The sequence below is a fragment of the Setaria viridis genome, chromosome 5 (assembly GCF_005286985.2).
Source record: "Setaria viridis chromosome 5, Setaria_viridis_v4.0, whole genome shotgun sequence".
Lineage (NCBI taxonomy): Eukaryota > Viridiplantae > Streptophyta > Magnoliopsida > Poales > Poaceae > Setaria > Setaria viridis.
The window spans coordinates 44,843,685-44,859,463 of record NC_048267.2 but is presented as its reverse complement, the minus strand read 5'-3'; the positions used below and the strand labels follow the sequence as shown (position 1 = coordinate 44,859,463).

Below are 15,779 nucleotides of genomic sequence, written 5' to 3'. Positions count from 1 at the left end.
TGGCATGGGGGAGAAGTTCCGAGGCTAAGAGGATGAAAGCGTGACTACATAAAGGCGTGAGAAGCGTGACTACACCAAGGCGTGAGAAGTGTGACTACACAAGGGCGTGAGAAGTGTGACTACGTAGGGGAATTTAATTTGTACACGTTACTCCAATAATTTATGTACGGCATATCCTAGGAATGTTGTAGTTGAGAAATGACATTTTCGGGATGTAAAGTGGCTCGCGAGTCACTATAAAAGGGGAACCCTACCCTATCGTAAAGGAGGACACATTGTTTTGAGAACTTACTGTTGGTGTCGAATCCCTTTGAGACCAACATTGGTGAAAAACAAAGAAAAATCTTGCCATTCTGCTCTCATGAGAAATACTAGCACTCACAGCACATGTCCACAACTGATGAACTGAATGATAATAAAAAATAAAAAGAAAGAAAACTTTCTTTCTCAAAAATGTTTTATCCTTAGCTGGGAAAAATATATCTGTAAACGCTGTAAAGAACCTAAAAATATTTGTACCCTTTGTGTATTTTCAGATGCAACGGCTGAGGAGGCCGCACACGACCACAAGTCCAACGACAAGCAGGCGATCCGCCGTGGGGTTCACTGTCAGGCTCAGGACGTCTTCTCCCAGCACAACCCCTGAGGCCGTCTGCTTCCTCTTCATTTCGGCCACGACCTCTCCATCTGGGTCGCTGATTCTGTACTCGGATTTGTGTGACACGCCCTCGATCTTGTACACCTTCCCACTGACACAGACTGTTACCATAGCACAACTACTGTACGGCCCTTCCTCCTTCAGAATTCGATGAGATTTCTGAACACTGAACCATGGCTTAGAATCCTCTTGTTCCAGACCAGCAGGGCCATTGCAATAGGAGTAGCCCTTCCATGTCTTGAACACCCCAAAATTCTGCAGCAAAAAATCACAAGAACCAAAAGCTATGAGTGCTACTTCTACGGTTTCTTCAGAGATGGGAATGGCATGTCAAATCCTCATGGATGTGCAGAATTAACAGTAGAAGTTACCTTCTTGAGCAGCTTGATCAGCGTCTTGCCGCCACTGTCCATGATATACACCTCTCGTCTGCGGCTGCAAGCGTAGTTGTCGACACGGTAGGCCACGCGACCATCCTGGCCGTAGATCGTGCATCCGTGGCCGTTGAAGACCAGGGATTTCATCCAAACCGTGTAAACTTGCTTCTCAGGGATGGGATCAGCTGGGTTAGCACAAGTATGCAGGTGAGAAGAGAGCGGCTGGATCCTAGTGATGGCCATGTTTTCTGATGAGATGAGCGTCAGTGCAGCGGTCTGCTGTATTTATACAAGCAGGGCATGGCCGGCCTCATCACGCCCATAATTCAGAAGTGCATGGCCTACATGCGTGCTATAGTACTCGGATTAGATTTGTCATATAAAATTCTTAAGAATTAGGGTGGGTTCTGTTTTGCTTCCGCATGCAATTTTCACAAGGTTAATTTTAACAATATTTGTTTATGCAATAGTCAGGGATCAGATGCTGAACTGTCTCTCTTTTATGTCTTTTGGAAAGTGATGCTTCATGTACGTTATACACTTTGTGCACGACGGTGTCACATGCCGTTATGATCTTTTCATTACATTATGCATATTATGATCTTTTCGTTACAACATGCATAATGTGATGTTTTCATTACAATATGCATGTTTTTGTTGAGGTGCATTTGTCAGCCGATAAATTTTATTTTCTTGGCTTTTGTAGCAGGAGAGCATCTATCAGTAGTTCTTCTTCTTTAATGTATTTTTAGCAGAGCATCTACATTTCAGAGCTCAGAGGAGAGTATCCAACAAAGCTAACCCGTAGTTGCTATGCTCTATGCCTTGTTTTGTTTGTCCAGCTGCTCGGTCATAGATCTGCCTTTATTTTCAAACTCGTTTTTTTTCTTTTTCCTGCCTTTGTGAAAAGAGGTCACTGTGATCTACATCTGAATAAGAGGCCACAACTTTATGTAAAAGTAGTCCAAACACTTTTTTTTTTTGAAGCGGCACACGCATTTTCATTTGACTAGTTGATTCACTGGCAAGCACGTAACACACATGATGATTCACCAGTGCCAGATTTATCCCCTGTTTTTTAAGATAAGAGCCTGCTTACACTGGATGATTGGCAAAATAATATATATATATATATATATGTATATATGTATATAAGAAAAATCCATGCATTAATCCAAACAAAACAGTTATAGCTGTTAGCGAGCTGAAGACTTCCATCATATTGCACTTTTGTTCTCACCTGAACCTTGAGGTATCTTTATTTAAGAAAATACATACGCCATTTATTTTCTATTTATTAGCGAGAAGTTTGGAGGAAAAGCATATTGTTCGGTCAACATTGTTTTTGCTGCATGTTATTCAATACCCCAAAGATTGCTGCATGTTATTCAATACTCTCAACTAGAAAAACGATGCTGATTTTCAACACCCCAAAGATTCCTTCTGTCCTGCACAGTACAGAGATTACAGTCCACTCGTGATGATCGTGCCTTGGAGAAAACAATTTGAATGAATGATCTTCAGAAGTCTTCGATGCCATCACATCGATCGATCGGGTACAACTGCATCCGCAGATAGTTTATGAGCATTATTAGCTCAGATGTTAATCTGCACGAACCTCCCAAATTTCTGGCAGCCCTTCCACCAATTGTTAAATATGATGAGGTCTCTTGATCATCTTGTCGAGCTGGAGGCTAATTCATTATTCCACATCAAATCAGTTTTGTGTTCATCAAGAGTACCAGAAGCTGCCGATTCCCAAAAAGCAGGAAACACTTCATCCAGAAAAACACAAGTTCATGCATGCACTCTAGGCAGATTAGGGAAATAATAGACTTTATTTATTGTTATGGTAGCCATGACCAGTGATCTGTAAACTAAGCTCGAGGTGGCCCTGTAGCTGACATCAGAGGAAGGAGGAGGAACAACTGAACAAGGCACCTATAGAAATCGGCCGCCATGCATATCCATCACTCCATGGAAGACGAATTGAAATTAAACCTAGCTGTTAGTACTTATCCTTCATGCATTAATCCATTATTATATCGTTCAAGAGCTTCTTTTTGTTTATTTGCGCTGAATAGAACGATCAGATGGATGCCAATTTCTGATGTTAGTTTGGAATCCTCAACTGCATTGGATGAAACTACTCATGTCCATGTAGTGCAAGAGAACATGGAGAGCCTCACCTCCTCCGCTTCCCAGAAGCATCTTGCTGCAGATTACTTACTACCTACTACACATAACTGTTCTTGCGCAAACAACGACATGCTCTTATGAAGCTCAATACAAGGTTGATATTTATATATAATTGTATTTGCATATGACTATATAAGAATCTCAATTGAACTTGTGTTCTGAGGGTTTGTCTCTGTATGCCTGCCTGCCTCTCCCAGTAGAACTCAAGAACATTAGGCTACTAGCTCCTAGTGCGTAGAGACTGAGCAGTATACTATACCTGCTTGTAGTGGTAGTATAACCCTGAAAGGTCTTGTTGTGCCTTTTAATACCAAATGCTACTATTAATCAAATTAAACTCCCATCACACACCAGGTAAACGTGATGCTAATGAAGCTGCTCGCTCATAGCTGACTCGTACAAAGCTAGATTAGCATAAGCAACTTTAGTACAGCACTATTATATCATATTGCATGACGCGTATAAGAACAAAGTACCCAGTGACCCGTTAATTTTTTTAATTAGGTTTCCGTAATATATATGGGCTACCAGGTCACTGCCACAGCCACACCACCATCCTCATCTGCAGCCTTGATTTGCCACCAAGAACAAGAACAGCAGAGAGCAATTAGCGTCTTGACCTCCTTCGATGGCCAAGATCCAGCCCTTACCTGCAGCCTCGTCGTCTCCCTCCTGCTCACCCACCGGGGATGAGTCTCGAAGCCTGCAGAAGCAGGCAGCGTACACGGTGTGGATGAAGTCGCTGGTGTTCAGCGGCAACGGTTGCACGGTGTACGGAGCCGACGGCGGCGTCGCCTTCCGCGTCGACAACTACGGCTGCCGGGGCGGCCGCGAGGTCGTCTTCATGGACCGCGCCGGCAAGACGCTCATCAGGATCCAAAGAAAGAGGTTTGGAATGTTCAGGAGATGGGAGGCCTGCCGGTACTTCGACGCCGGCGAGGGTTTTGGCGAGGAGACGAAGCCGTGGTTCACCGTGGAAAAGGCTCGGAGCGGTGGAGCTGCCGTGACGATGCATGGCAGCGGGAGGACGTACACGATCGACGGGTGCTCGCGCAAAGCGGACTACAAGATCACCGACGACGGCGCGGTCGTGGCGGCGATCGGGCGGAAGCAGACGGCGTCCGGGGTTGTGCTCGGAGAGGATGTCCTGACGCTGACAGTGGGGTCGGGGGTGGATCATCTGCTCGTCCTGGGAATGGTGGTCGTCTGTGGCCTTATGAACCGTTGCATGTGACGGCTGACGAGGACGGTCGAGGATTCTCCAGGAGAGCGTGCATCACAATTCACAAGAACGAATATGTTCTTGTTCTTTTCATGCGATTTTTTTTTCAGTTAGACTGATTCTTAGGAGGATACATGGTGAGAGTTTGTTTCGTATCGGTAATAGCCGGTCATTTTTCCCACCAATTTGAGGATGATTTTCCCTTTTTGGTGGATGTTTTTTCCGGGTCCTACGGATGTACAATTGTAAGGCTATAATCTGTGAAGCAGACTTGTTTTTGTTACGCACTTTAATCTGTGTTTGACTGTTTTCTCTTTGATATTGATTTTTTTTTCTGAGCATCATTTGGTCATAAGTTTAGCATGAGCAATACAAAGTTTAACATGTAAATTCTTATTCGCATATCGAGGACTAGGAGCTACTAGCAAAGAAAGCATAAACATATACTCTATAAAATCGGACCTTAATATAATCAAATATAATTTTCGCTATGTTCGTTCAAGATGAAAAATTGATGGATTGTAGACACGTATGGAAGTTATATAGAGATGATGAACAACATTTTATCATAATTCAAATATGCTATAGAAATGGTTCATGGAACAGAGTAGACCTACATGTGTTTCGTTGCAGTGAACTGTTTATGCATGAGATGATTTACAATATATGAATACGATGTTTTTCTTTTTTGCTTTGTTTGTTGTAGGAGACCATCAATATATATAGCTCTGACTTCATAAAGCAGTATCCAAAAACCCTTGTAGGCGGTTTAATTAAAGATGAGAACATATTTCAGGTACAGGATTGGCAAGGAAAAAATAGTAGGACCTATTTTTTCTCTACAAAACTCATGTAGAACTCTTAATAAGTTTGCTGTTGCTGCATGAATCCAAACTAGCAAGACATTGCTGCTAGCCTCTGAAGACTTTGATCATAAACGTGCAAAGCACATATGTACGGAGAACTGTGCATAGTGTACTTTTGTTCCCATCCAAACGTTGAGGTACCTTTGTTGTTGGTGCGCCAATTTATTTCTCTTTTATAGTTCACAAGAAGTTATTTTGTTATTTATTATTCAAACTGAATTCTCGACTCCTTATATTATACCTACTAATTTTCAATCAGCAAAAAGATTCCTTCTGTCTTGTGTATAGACAACTACACAATGCAAACATGGGTTTCATGCCTTGGAGAAAATAATCTTCAGAAGTCTTCCAACTTTCAAGGCATCACATCGATCGATCGGGTACAACTGCATCTGCAAATACTTTACGCGCATTATTAGCATAGTTGGTAATCTGCACAAGGCTCCCAATTTTCTGTCAGCTTCTCCATTGTTTAAACTTTAATCTGATGGCTCTTACGTTCATTTTGTCCTTGCCATTTGGAAACTAATCAGTTAGCTAACTCAGTACCCACATTAATTCCACACACACACATCCATTTTATGCCATCGCCAGAAGCTGCCCATTTACCAAAAGCAGGACATTTCATCTCAAAAACACAAGTGCATGCACTCTAGGAGTCTAGGTAGCAGATTATTAGGAATATAATAGAGATTGTTTATTGTTATGGTACTCGCCATGTGTGGATAAGTGATCTGTAATGTAAACTAAGTTACGGGTGTCTGTCCCTGTACATGACATCAGAGAGAAGGTAGAATGTCCAACAATATAAATCGGCCGCCACATCATTTCGAGGAGGCGAAGCCGCCACAAAACCAAACCTACTACTTATGGTGCGTTTGGTAGAGCTCTATCTGATTCTGATTCTCTATGGGAGCTGATTCTCTGAGAGAAATGATGTTGTGGCTGAGAGTGATTCTCTTTGATTCTCTAGCATAAACTCTTAAAATCAGGATGGAGAATCACTTCACAAAATCAGAAGAATCTACTTTTTTCATCTCCCAGCCTCTTAATTTATTTCAAAGAATCACTTCACAGAATCAGAAGGGAATCACTTCTCTCTAAAAAACTATTTGACAGAGCTCCTGCCGGAATATGCAGAGAATTAGCTCTGAGAGCTCTGCCAAATGCACCCTTAGGTGTGACAGTACCGGTACTTATCCTTCAGCATGACGCACCCTTAGGTGTGACAGTGTCAGTACTTATCCTTCAACATGCTTGCTTTGTATATAGCGCTGAATAGAACAATGTTCAGTTTCGAAATCTGATCACACGCGCATGTTAAATTCCACGTTGGTCTGAGGTCAGATCGAAATCCTGAACTGCTTCTGGAGAAATGAAGTCGAAATCTGTTACTCTGCTTTACCAATTAACTGATACTGCTGAACTTAAAGTAGCAAGTATTGAAGTGCACCGGTTGTTTTTGACTTGTATATGGAGTAAGAACTTAAGCTGGACTTGTGCACTGATGCTACCGGACGCATGAGCACACAAAGCGTGCATCCACAAATCCAACTGTTCACTGTGCGTTCGTTCACACCATCCATGAATCACCAGCAGCTAGCAACGTCAAACATGAACTCTAAATCACTGGGTTAGCATGCTAAGCCAAACTTGCCTGTAATAGTATATCCCTGAATGCTTCCGTTACCTACTATGGCATTGGCATGCCATGATTTTTCTGAACTCCAGAGACACTAGGTAAACGTGATGCTAAACTGCTCATTGCTGACTCGTACAGAGCTAGGATTGAGCATAAACAACACTGGTACGGCACTATTATATCAGACCGCGTGACGCGTATAAGAACAAGTACTCAAAACCCCGCTTAAAATTTTAATCAGGTCTCTGAAAGTTTTTTTAAAAATTGATGCACCTATAAATATATGTGGGTGACCAGGCACTGGTTCCCCACCCTCATCATCTCACTGCAGCTACGGACAGAAGCAGAACAAGCAACCAGCTCTGCTCTTCGACCCCTCCAATGGCCAAGATCCAGCCCCTGCCTGTAGCTTCATCATCTCCCTCCTGCTCACCCTCCGGGGATGAGTCCCAGATCCTGCAGAAGAAGGCAGCGTACACGGTGTGGATGAAGTCGCTGGTGTTCAATGGCAACGGCTGCACGGTGTACGGCGCCGACGGCAGCGTCGCCTTCCGCGTCGACAACTACGGTTGCCGGGGCGGCCGCGAGGTGTTCTTCATGGACCGCGCCGGCAAGACCCTCATCAAGATTCAGAGAAGGAGCTTTGGGATGTTCAGGAGGTGGGAAGCCTGCCGGTACTTCGACGCCGGCGAGGGCTCCGGCGAGGAGACGAGGCCGTGGTTCAGAGTGCAGAAGGCTGGCAAGAACGAAGCTGCCGTGACGATTCATGGCAGCGGCAGGACGTACACCGTCGACGGGTGCGCGCGCAAATCGGACTACAAAATCACCGGCGCGGACGGCGCGGTCGCGGCGGCGATCGGGCGGAAGCAGACGGCGTCCGGGGTTGTGCTGGGGGAAGACGTCCTGACGCTGACGGTGGGGTCGGGCACAGATCATCTGCTCGCCTTGGGCTTGGTGGTCGTCTGTGGCCTCATGAACCGGTGCTTGTGAAGTTGTGACGGGAAGTTTGGGAACAGCTGAGGATCATCCATGGAAGTGCTGCATCACAAAGGCGTCAAGAACGAATTTGTTCTTTTTTCCAGTGCGGTTTTTGCGGATATTGCTTGATTGTTAGGAGGATACATGGTGATTTTAGGGAGAGTTTGTTTCATATGTAGCAGTTTGGATCCTTTTTCCCCACCAATCTGAGGATGATTTCTCTTTTGGTGGATGGTTTTTTTCTGGATCCTATATTGCAAGATTGTAAGGTGGTAACCTATGAAACAGACTTTTTTAAATTCAATTTTGTTGTTGCCTTCATTGCTATTGTTAAGACATTACTTGATCATAAGTTTAGCTTGAGCAATATATGAGGCTCTGTGCTTAAAAGTTGGAAAAAAAGTGATTATTGATGAGCTTAAGGCCCTGTTTGGATCCCTTAGAGCTAGCTGCTATTAGCTGTGTCAGCAGGGGAAAATAGCTAACTGCTAATTATTAGCTGGATGCTTTTAGTAGATGGCCGAGTATGCAAAGATTGACCTCGTAGAAACTAGATATAAAAAGGTTCTTTTTCATGTAATCTTCACTCACTATATGTGAGATGTCCTACAAGTTTTGATTCACAGCGGTGGTGTTTGTAATTTTTTAAATTCCTATTAGTCGATCTGTTGCATGCATGCATTGTTTCAAGAAAACAAAATAGAAGAAAATTAGTCTCACGAACGAAATAGAAGAAAATTATAGAATCACCGCGATGGCCTGCCTATATTATCGATGCAGTCATGACCGGCCTCATAATGCCTAATTGCCTACATTACACGATGTGCATGGGGGTATGGCTTAGATCACTGCATGTATGTTATAATACCTGGTTGTTTACATTACAAGATAGTCCATCACCGACGCTGCCACCGTGTCCCATGCAGCAACATAGAAGCCCGGACCGAAGCCGTCCGGTCCTGGTGAACTGTTGCGGTTCATTGCTCTCACCGCCGCGCGTGCTTCCACTTCGGTGAAGGGTTCGGTCAGCCAGCCGGCATCCACATCGTAGCTTGTTGTCGTCGGCATCGTAGCTCTTCGTGCCCCAGCAGCCCCTGGAGGTGGCCCGTCAGGGCACTTGTCTTCGCAGCTGTCTACATGCTGACATTCAACTCCCCGAAGGTTCCTTCTGTCTTGAGAAAATTTTAAATCCAAGCATGGGTTTCATGCCCAGGAGAAGATATTCCAGCAAATATTATTGCATCGTATCCGGTACAGCTTCATCTGCATTCTGACCGCGCGCGGTTGCTGATCTGCACAAGCCAGCTCTCCGAATTCTCCGCGACAGCCCTTCCGTTGTTTAATCTGATGATCATCTTATCTTATCCTGGCGAGCTGTAAGATAATTAGCAAAATTCATTTTTGCACTTACACACGTCTTATTCCGTCACCAGAGGATGGCGTTTCCTGAAATGATGCCATTTAGATTGATGTTGAAATCTCATCGCACATGCATTTTCGCCGTTGCTTGCCTTTGATGTTAGATCGTAATCTTAAACTGCATTGGAGGAAGCAAGAAGTTAGTTGGTGTATATTTTCAGTCAACTGTATGCAGGCATCCAAACTGAACTTGTGTTACCAGGGATGCATATATGCTATACTCTTTCCAGAAGGCACTCTTCCACAAATCCTACCGTTTGCCCAACCTGCATTGCATGAACCACCAGTAGGTTATCAGTCTAAACTCCATAGGCACACCAGGTGAACGTGATGTTTTTCATTAGTTTTGCTCATTGCTGACTCGCACAAAGCTTGAATTGAGCACGAACAACCGTCGAATTCGTGCTACACGATTGTATCGTATCGCATGACGCGTATGATGAGCAAGTACAATTAAGTACCCAATGGTCCAACAGAGTTTTTTTAGTTAGGTCTCCCGAAAGTGGAAAAGATTGGGAGATACAGCAAGCACGTATAAATACACATACGGAAGACCTAGCAGAGCAACTTGCACCCCCATCCTCTTCAATCAACAAGCAGCCGCGAGTAACGGAGGTGGCGGGGTGGCGGCGCGAGCGGTCAGCTCCCCGACCCCTCCAATGGCCAAGGTCAAGCCCCTTGCCTGCAGCCGCTGCATCGTCGTCGTCCTCGTCTGCGCGATTTATTACATGTATAAGTTAGTTCCTAGTGTCAATTTCACATATCCAAGCACCACGCGGTGCAGATTTCGTTAAAGAAAAGTCTGCTAGCTCGATCGTGTAAGCTCGGATCTTGATAAAGAAATATAACATTGACCAAGTTTATATGATGATGATTAAAAGGTGTGAAGGCGCATGGCAATTATACATACAGAGAATTTTTATCATACGTAAGCTAAGATATATAGTTGTAGTAAATACGCCACGAAGTTTACCAACAAAACAAGGCACACGAGCAAACGCTTTAACTAATTTGGTGCCCAAGAAATGAACGCGTCGCTGTCATATCCTACACACACACACTACTCCTGCCCGTCCACATCGGCGTATATACTGATCAGTTTATTATTAGAGAGAATGAAATCGGAGTGCAACAGCGCAACGCCCCTGCCCGCAACACGAGCGGCGCGCATACGAGCTGGTCGATGCGATATTCAATGGCTGCTGGTTAGTATATTACGCGATGAAAGGCGCACGCCAGCACCAGGCTAGCCCGTTTGCCGATGAATGATGGCCATCGCCGTGTCGGGCTGCCTCCTCGCCCCCCAACGATCGCATTCTCTTGTTAGGATCGGTATTCGGTAGTAGCTCCAGATGCCGTCTGCTGGTTGTCAAAAAAATATTGGTCTTGATGATTTGCCACGGTTCATACGATTATTAGAACATGAACCTTAAAGCACGAAGTCAACCATCCAAAGAAAATGTCACAGTGGCTTGAGTGATGAAAAACCAAAACTCTGCAGCTTATCTCTATCCACACAACAACAAATGCAAAATATTTATGTGCTGATTTGTAATATTTTGGTGTAGCATGAGTTTACCTGATTCATGATGCTTATTATATAAGTACTCCCTTCATTTACGAATGCACTTTTATAAAGATTAATGTGAAAGTTAAATGATTTAAATATACTTAAATAATTGATGTTAGTTGTGAGAATTTATTAAACTACTCGTCTTCAGCTCCAATTAAAAACCCACACTCTTTGTTACATAAACTAGCCAATTAATGTGCGAGCTTAAATGAGATGTGTCGGTGGCAGTTAGCATGCCAGTTTAAACTGCAAGTGTATTAGGATCGTGCATATGGGCCATTGCTGTGTCGGGCTGCATGATTATTAGGATCGGTAGTAGCTCCAAATGTCGTCTGGTGATTATCAAAAAATTATCAAGTTTCGACCTTACTGGTTTTGCCACGATTCATACGACCATCACAGCATGTCCTTCGTCCTAAGTTGTAGACCATTCTTGCTTTTTTTTTAATTTATAGATTTTACTGTAGAATTAGACATACGTTATGTTCAAATACATAGTAAAACTTATGAACATAGAAAAATTAAAACAACCTATAATTTAGATCCGGAGGAGTATGGAGTAATCCATCCAAAGAAAATGTTCAACATTTTGATCTTCATTTCTTTATAATCATACAAAGTATTTCAATAATCTCTCGTGCCTTCTATTTGCGTGTAAACTAGCCTCGAAACTTCCAGATAACCTATTAAATTTCTCCAACTTACCACTATCAGTATAATCGTTGTCGCGGCTATTGTGAATCAAGTTTTTACCTTACGTCGCAAGTTAGCAAATCATGTATAAACTTAAGCTGTAAGTTATAAGTAAGGATTTTGAAGGGAGGTGGGGGACACTTGCCCCTATGGTAGATGTACCCGTTAGTATACATGCATGATTAAGGGCGAAGAACTTAAGCTCTGCAGCGTAATTATCACGATCCAAATCAACAAATGTAAAGTATCCTTGTGCTGACCTTTTTTTTTAGAATTTTGGTATAGCACGAACTTATATGATATTAATAGTAAATGACATCTACTTTTGAGTGATTTTTATTATATGTATACTCTTTCCATTTAATAGGAAGATCAATGTGGAAGTTAATTGATGTTGGTTATCATGAGAACTTGTTAAAATACTTGTCTTAAAAGCTCATACACTTCCTTATAGAAACTAGCCAATTAGCAATCAATTAAGTTGACAAGACACCAAACTAGTATAAATAATAAATGATATGCCAAGTATAACAATTTGTGCGGTAGATACATGTAGTCATACTTCCTGTAAAATGTTCGAACAAGTTACCAATTATATTTAGGTGGTCACCAATTTTAAAAATATTTAAGTGGTGCAACTGACGTCGAAAAATAGATTCTATGGTTGAGAAGTCTAACGTAGTATTATATCACGTCTGCATAGATTTTTTTTGTTTATTTGTTGCCGTAGTAGACCTGATCATGGATCTCCCGATCCAACAAACCTGACCCGACCCACCCGACTCAACCTGATCTGGGCAGGCATGACCCGATCTAAAACACCATTTTACCTGAAATCCGGAAAAAACACCAACCTAACCCAAATATTACGTAAAAAATATGAGTTCAACCCGACCCGATCCGAATCCAACCCGACACCGTATGACGGGTCAGGCGCAGAAAAAACACGACCCGATGGTCAGCTCGGATCGGGCACGGGCCAAAATATTTTGACCCAAACTTCGAGAGAACCCGATCCGACCCGACAAATAATCAGTTCTATACCATAGTAGCATATGTGGGAGGAAATGCCCCGGCAGCGGGCAGCAAAAGGCCGAGTCTGACCTCTCGTTCCACGTTCGAACTCCATCCAAAAGCCAGCAGAGGGTCGTTCTCGAAAGCCCCTCACCCAGTTTGCGGGCGCAGCTCTTTTCCCATCTGTCCCCAGTTCCCTCGCTCCTCCTCTGCCCCACACCGACCACCACCACCCCCACCTCCGCCGACCGCCATGCCGCTGCCGGCGATGACCCACTCCTCCGCCTTCCTCCTCCCCGCCTCGACTCCCCCGTCCAACGACGCCGCCACGACGACCTACGCGCTCGTCGTCCTCAACCAGCGCCTCCCCCGCTTCGCGCCGCTCATCTGGGCCCGCGGTGACGCCCCTCTCCCTACCTCCCTCCCTCCCTCGCCCCCCTTTTGCCATTGCTAGCTGGCTTCCGGTTCGCCTGATCGGTTCTCGCCGTGCCTGACTCGTGCGCTGTTGTTTTGCTCGAGGGCAGCGCGCGTGCGCGTGTGCGCGGACGGGGGCGCCAACCGCGTCTTCGACGGCATGCCGGAGCTGCTGCCGGGCGAGGACCCCGCCGAGGTTCGCTCCAGGTGATGGGAATCCCAACTTTGCCTGTTCTTCCGTTTGCTCATCCCCGTACGTCGTATCTCGTGAGTCGTGATTGTGTGTTTGGCTAAATGTAAATGATCATCATGTGCTCGATGGAATGCACCAGAGACAACGATGATGAGTTCTGCTCTACTTGTCTGTTTGCGTGCGGATGCACCATGAGAGCGACGTAGCTGTTACCATGGCGCCAAAGAGTGCCTTGCCGAATCCGGTTTCTAGTTGCGTTGATTCCAAAATATGTTCATTGCGTGTGCATCAGCAATGTCAGTATGCCACTTTTTTGGAATACATGGCTGGTATCGTTTTCACTTTTGATAAAATTGACCCCTCACCATTATGCTGTAGTTGCTATATGTTGCCATGGAATACTGTTGGGGGCTGTTTGTTTGGGTTGTCTTTTCTTTGATACGAGCAAGCAACTACTTTAAGCAAACAAATTGCTCTTTCAGTTCTATGAAGTCACTGGTGATGTTAAAGTATGCTTGTTTTCTCATATTACGTATGTGTCTCAGAGTGTTTACAGGCACTTTTTGGGCTTTGGTAGTTTGCCATAAGTTTGGAAGACTTTTGTGCATTTCTTCTCAGATTTGATAATTGTTAAATTCAATCATGATGAATCAGCTGAGGATATTGTTTATGTGGGTATATTCCATCAGGCAAAGGAGCATGGTTGGTTGGTTTGTCATGCCTGATACTAGTTAGAAGAGATTTAAGACAGTTTGGTTTGTTGGTTGTTGGGAAGGATTCAGGACCACTTAATGTAATCTTATCTTCCTGCAGGTACAAGCCAGATGTAATTAAAGGGGATATGGATTCAATAAGGCCAGAAGTGAAGGAATATTATTCCAATTCGGTAAGTGCTTCCAGTGCACATGTATAACATATCAACGCTTTTGCCCCTGGCTCCACTTGAATATGTTTGAAATTCTCCTTGTCTGGTTTTTGTTGGCAAGCTCAAACTGTATATCAAACCACTTTGCTCCCTCTGATTCCAAACGCAAGTTGTTTTGGGACCTCTATTGGTCAATTAATATCGACCATCAATATATCAACAATTATGTAGATTGAGAACATAAATTTGATTACTAGATTCATTGAAAATACCTTTTCAACATATAATTGTTTTTATTTCAGATTACAAATGTTCATAGAAATCACTAGTCAAAGTTTCGCATTTGGAACCATGTCAATGCCCTAAAGGCTTGCAGTTGTAATCAGATAGAGGTAGTTTTATTAATCATTAGGCATATGGACTGTCCAAACTTCCTAGTCAGGAACGTGCAATGCCTTGTTTTATTGTAGATTCTTGTCCAGAGATTTTTGAATCAAGAGAAAAGAGCATTTAAGAAGTGCAAATGTAATAATGCTTGTAGGACTGTCCAAAATTTGAATTCTGCACTTTAATTTTCCTGCTATATAAGTTTTGGAATATCCTCAGGAAGCTCATGGGCTAAAGAAATTGAGCACTTCGATATCCCCTGTATGTTGCTGCTTCTGATTAACCTTTTGAGAAAATTCATAGAGGCCACTGGTAAATTGAGGAAGTGCTTGTTTCCTGATCCTCTCTCTGCTGGACCATTCCCAGTGTTACCTTACTTAAATTGCAGCCTCCCGATTCCTACAACCTGACACTTGAAGCTTTTTTGTTGACAATGACAGGAACTTTTCGTGAACTTAGCAACTGATACTTTTTTTTTGTTTGATTGCAGGGCACAAACATAGTTGATGAATCACATGATCAGGACACAACTGACTTGCACAAATGTGTATCATTTATCACAAGAGATCTCCCTGTCTCAGACAAGTCTAACGTACTCAACTAAATTGATCATAAACATCGTTACAACTATGCAACATCAGCTTAACAGATTTTCCGGTGATTGCAGCTGTGTATTCTTGTTCTTGGTGCACTTGGAGGAAGGTTTGATCATGAGATGGGGAACATCAATGTATTATACCGCTTCTCAAACACCAAGATCGTCCTCCTGTCAGATGACTGTTCAATCTTTCTGCTCCCCAAGACGTATACCCATGAGATCCATATTGAGAAATCGGTCGAAGGTCCTCACTGTGGTTTGATTCCCATTGGCGGACCGTCCACTAGCACCACAACAACCGGGCTTCGGTGGAATTTGGGTAAAAACATCACACCTTATAATCCTCTTTTCTTGTATGGTTGTATGCCAACATCTAATTAGTTATGCTCCACTTTCCTCTCCAGATAACACCAGTATGAGCTATGGTGGATTGGTAAGCACATCTAACATCGTGGATGACGATAAAGTAACTGTGACCTCAGATTCTGATCTGATTTGGACGATATCTCTTCGGCATTGAGCTGAATTTGCCATAATTTAGCGTGGTTCCATGCCCAAATTTTGTCGCCTCACTGTTACATGGATCGAGGTCATATTCTGTAGCGTGGTGTGCTGTCTTCCGCTGCTTTTTGCAGCCGGATAGATGTCAATATATGTGTGAAGTTCTTGTTCATAATTGAC

General features: G+C 43.6%; 4 protein-coding genes across 5 annotated transcripts; 3 read left to right on the top strand and 1 right to left on the bottom strand.

Moving 5' to 3' along the window:
* Positions 1–326: 326 nt before the first annotated feature.
* On the bottom strand, positions 327–1,311 carry LOC117858644 (protein LURP-one-related 11). The gene is made up of 2 exons (XM_034741753.1): positions 1,030–1,311; positions 327–913 (listed from the first exon to the last, which is right to left on the bottom strand). Exons 1-2 carry the CDS (start codon positions 1,276–1,278, stop codon positions 533–535), a joined length of 630 nt encoding a protein of 209 aa, XP_034597644.1. The 5' UTR covers positions 1,279–1,311; the 3' UTR covers positions 327–532.
* Positions 1,312–3,793: 2,482 nt separating this feature from the next.
* Positions 3,794–4,743, top strand: LOC117858478 (protein LURP-one-related 11). Its single transcript, XM_034741550.2, has one exon. It carries the CDS (start codon positions 3,863–3,865, stop codon positions 4,466–4,468), a length of 606 nt encoding a protein of 201 aa, XP_034597441.1. The 5' UTR covers positions 3,794–3,862; the 3' UTR covers positions 4,469–4,743.
* Positions 4,744–7,285: 2,542 nt separating this feature from the next.
* Positions 7,286–8,246, top strand: LOC117858498 (protein LURP-one-related 11). Its single transcript, XM_034741572.2, has one exon. The coding sequence runs from the start codon at positions 7,346–7,348 to the stop codon at positions 7,952–7,954; it is 609 nt and encodes a 202-aa protein (XP_034597463.1). The 5' UTR covers positions 7,286–7,345; the 3' UTR covers positions 7,955–8,246.
* A 4,466-nt stretch (positions 8,247–12,712) lies between these two features.
* LOC140222915 (thiamine pyrophosphokinase 1-like) lies at positions 12,713–15,774 on the top strand. Of its 2 annotated transcripts, XM_072294040.1 has the most exons (6): positions 12,713–13,039; positions 13,166–13,262; positions 14,062–14,134; positions 14,991–15,092; positions 15,168–15,417; positions 15,503–15,774. In XM_072294040.1, the coding sequence occupies exons 1-6, from the start codon at positions 12,895–12,897 to the stop codon at positions 15,616–15,618; spliced, it is 783 nt and encodes a 260-aa protein (XP_072150141.1). In that variant the 5' UTR covers positions 12,713–12,894; the 3' UTR covers positions 15,619–15,774. The 2 variants fall into 2 exon arrangements, with proteins under 2 accessions (XP_072150141.1, XP_072150142.1); XM_072294041.1 differs by lacking the exons at positions 12,713–13,039; positions 13,166–13,262 and adding an exon at positions 13,313–13,757.
* The last annotated feature ends 5 nt before the right edge of the window (positions 15,775–15,779 follow it).

What these genes read in the sequence shown, in the direction of transcription:
- LOC117858498 (XM_034741572.2), top strand. Translation starts at nt 7,346, where the DNA reads ATGGCCAAGATCCAGCCCCTGCCTGTAGCTTCATCATCTCCCTCCTGC.
- LOC117858644 (XM_034741753.1), bottom strand. Translation starts at nt 1,278, where the DNA reads ATGGCCATCACTAGGATCCAGCCGCTCTCTTCTCACCTGCATACTTGT. An exon ending in TGATCAAGCTGCTCAAGAAG is followed by an intron (nt 914 to 1,029) that starts GTAACTTCTACT and finishes TTTTTGCTGCAG; the next exon opens with AATTTTGGGGTGTTCAAGAC.
- LOC140222915 (XM_072294040.1), top strand. Translation starts at nt 12,895, where the DNA reads ATGCCGCTGCCGGCGATGACCCACTCCTCCGCCTTCCTCCTCCCCGCC. An exon ending in CCCGCCGAGGTTCGCTCCAG is followed by an intron (nt 13,263 to 14,061) that starts GTGATGGGAATC and finishes ATCTTCCTGCAG; the next exon opens with GTACAAGCCAGATGTAATTA. An exon ending in CTGTCTCAGACAAGTCTAAC is followed by an intron (nt 15,093 to 15,167) that starts GTACTCAACTAA and finishes CGGTGATTGCAG; the next exon opens with CTGTGTATTCTTGTTCTTGG.
- LOC117858478 (XM_034741550.2), top strand. Translation starts at nt 3,863, where the DNA reads ATGGCCAAGATCCAGCCCTTACCTGCAGCCTCGTCGTCTCCCTCCTGC.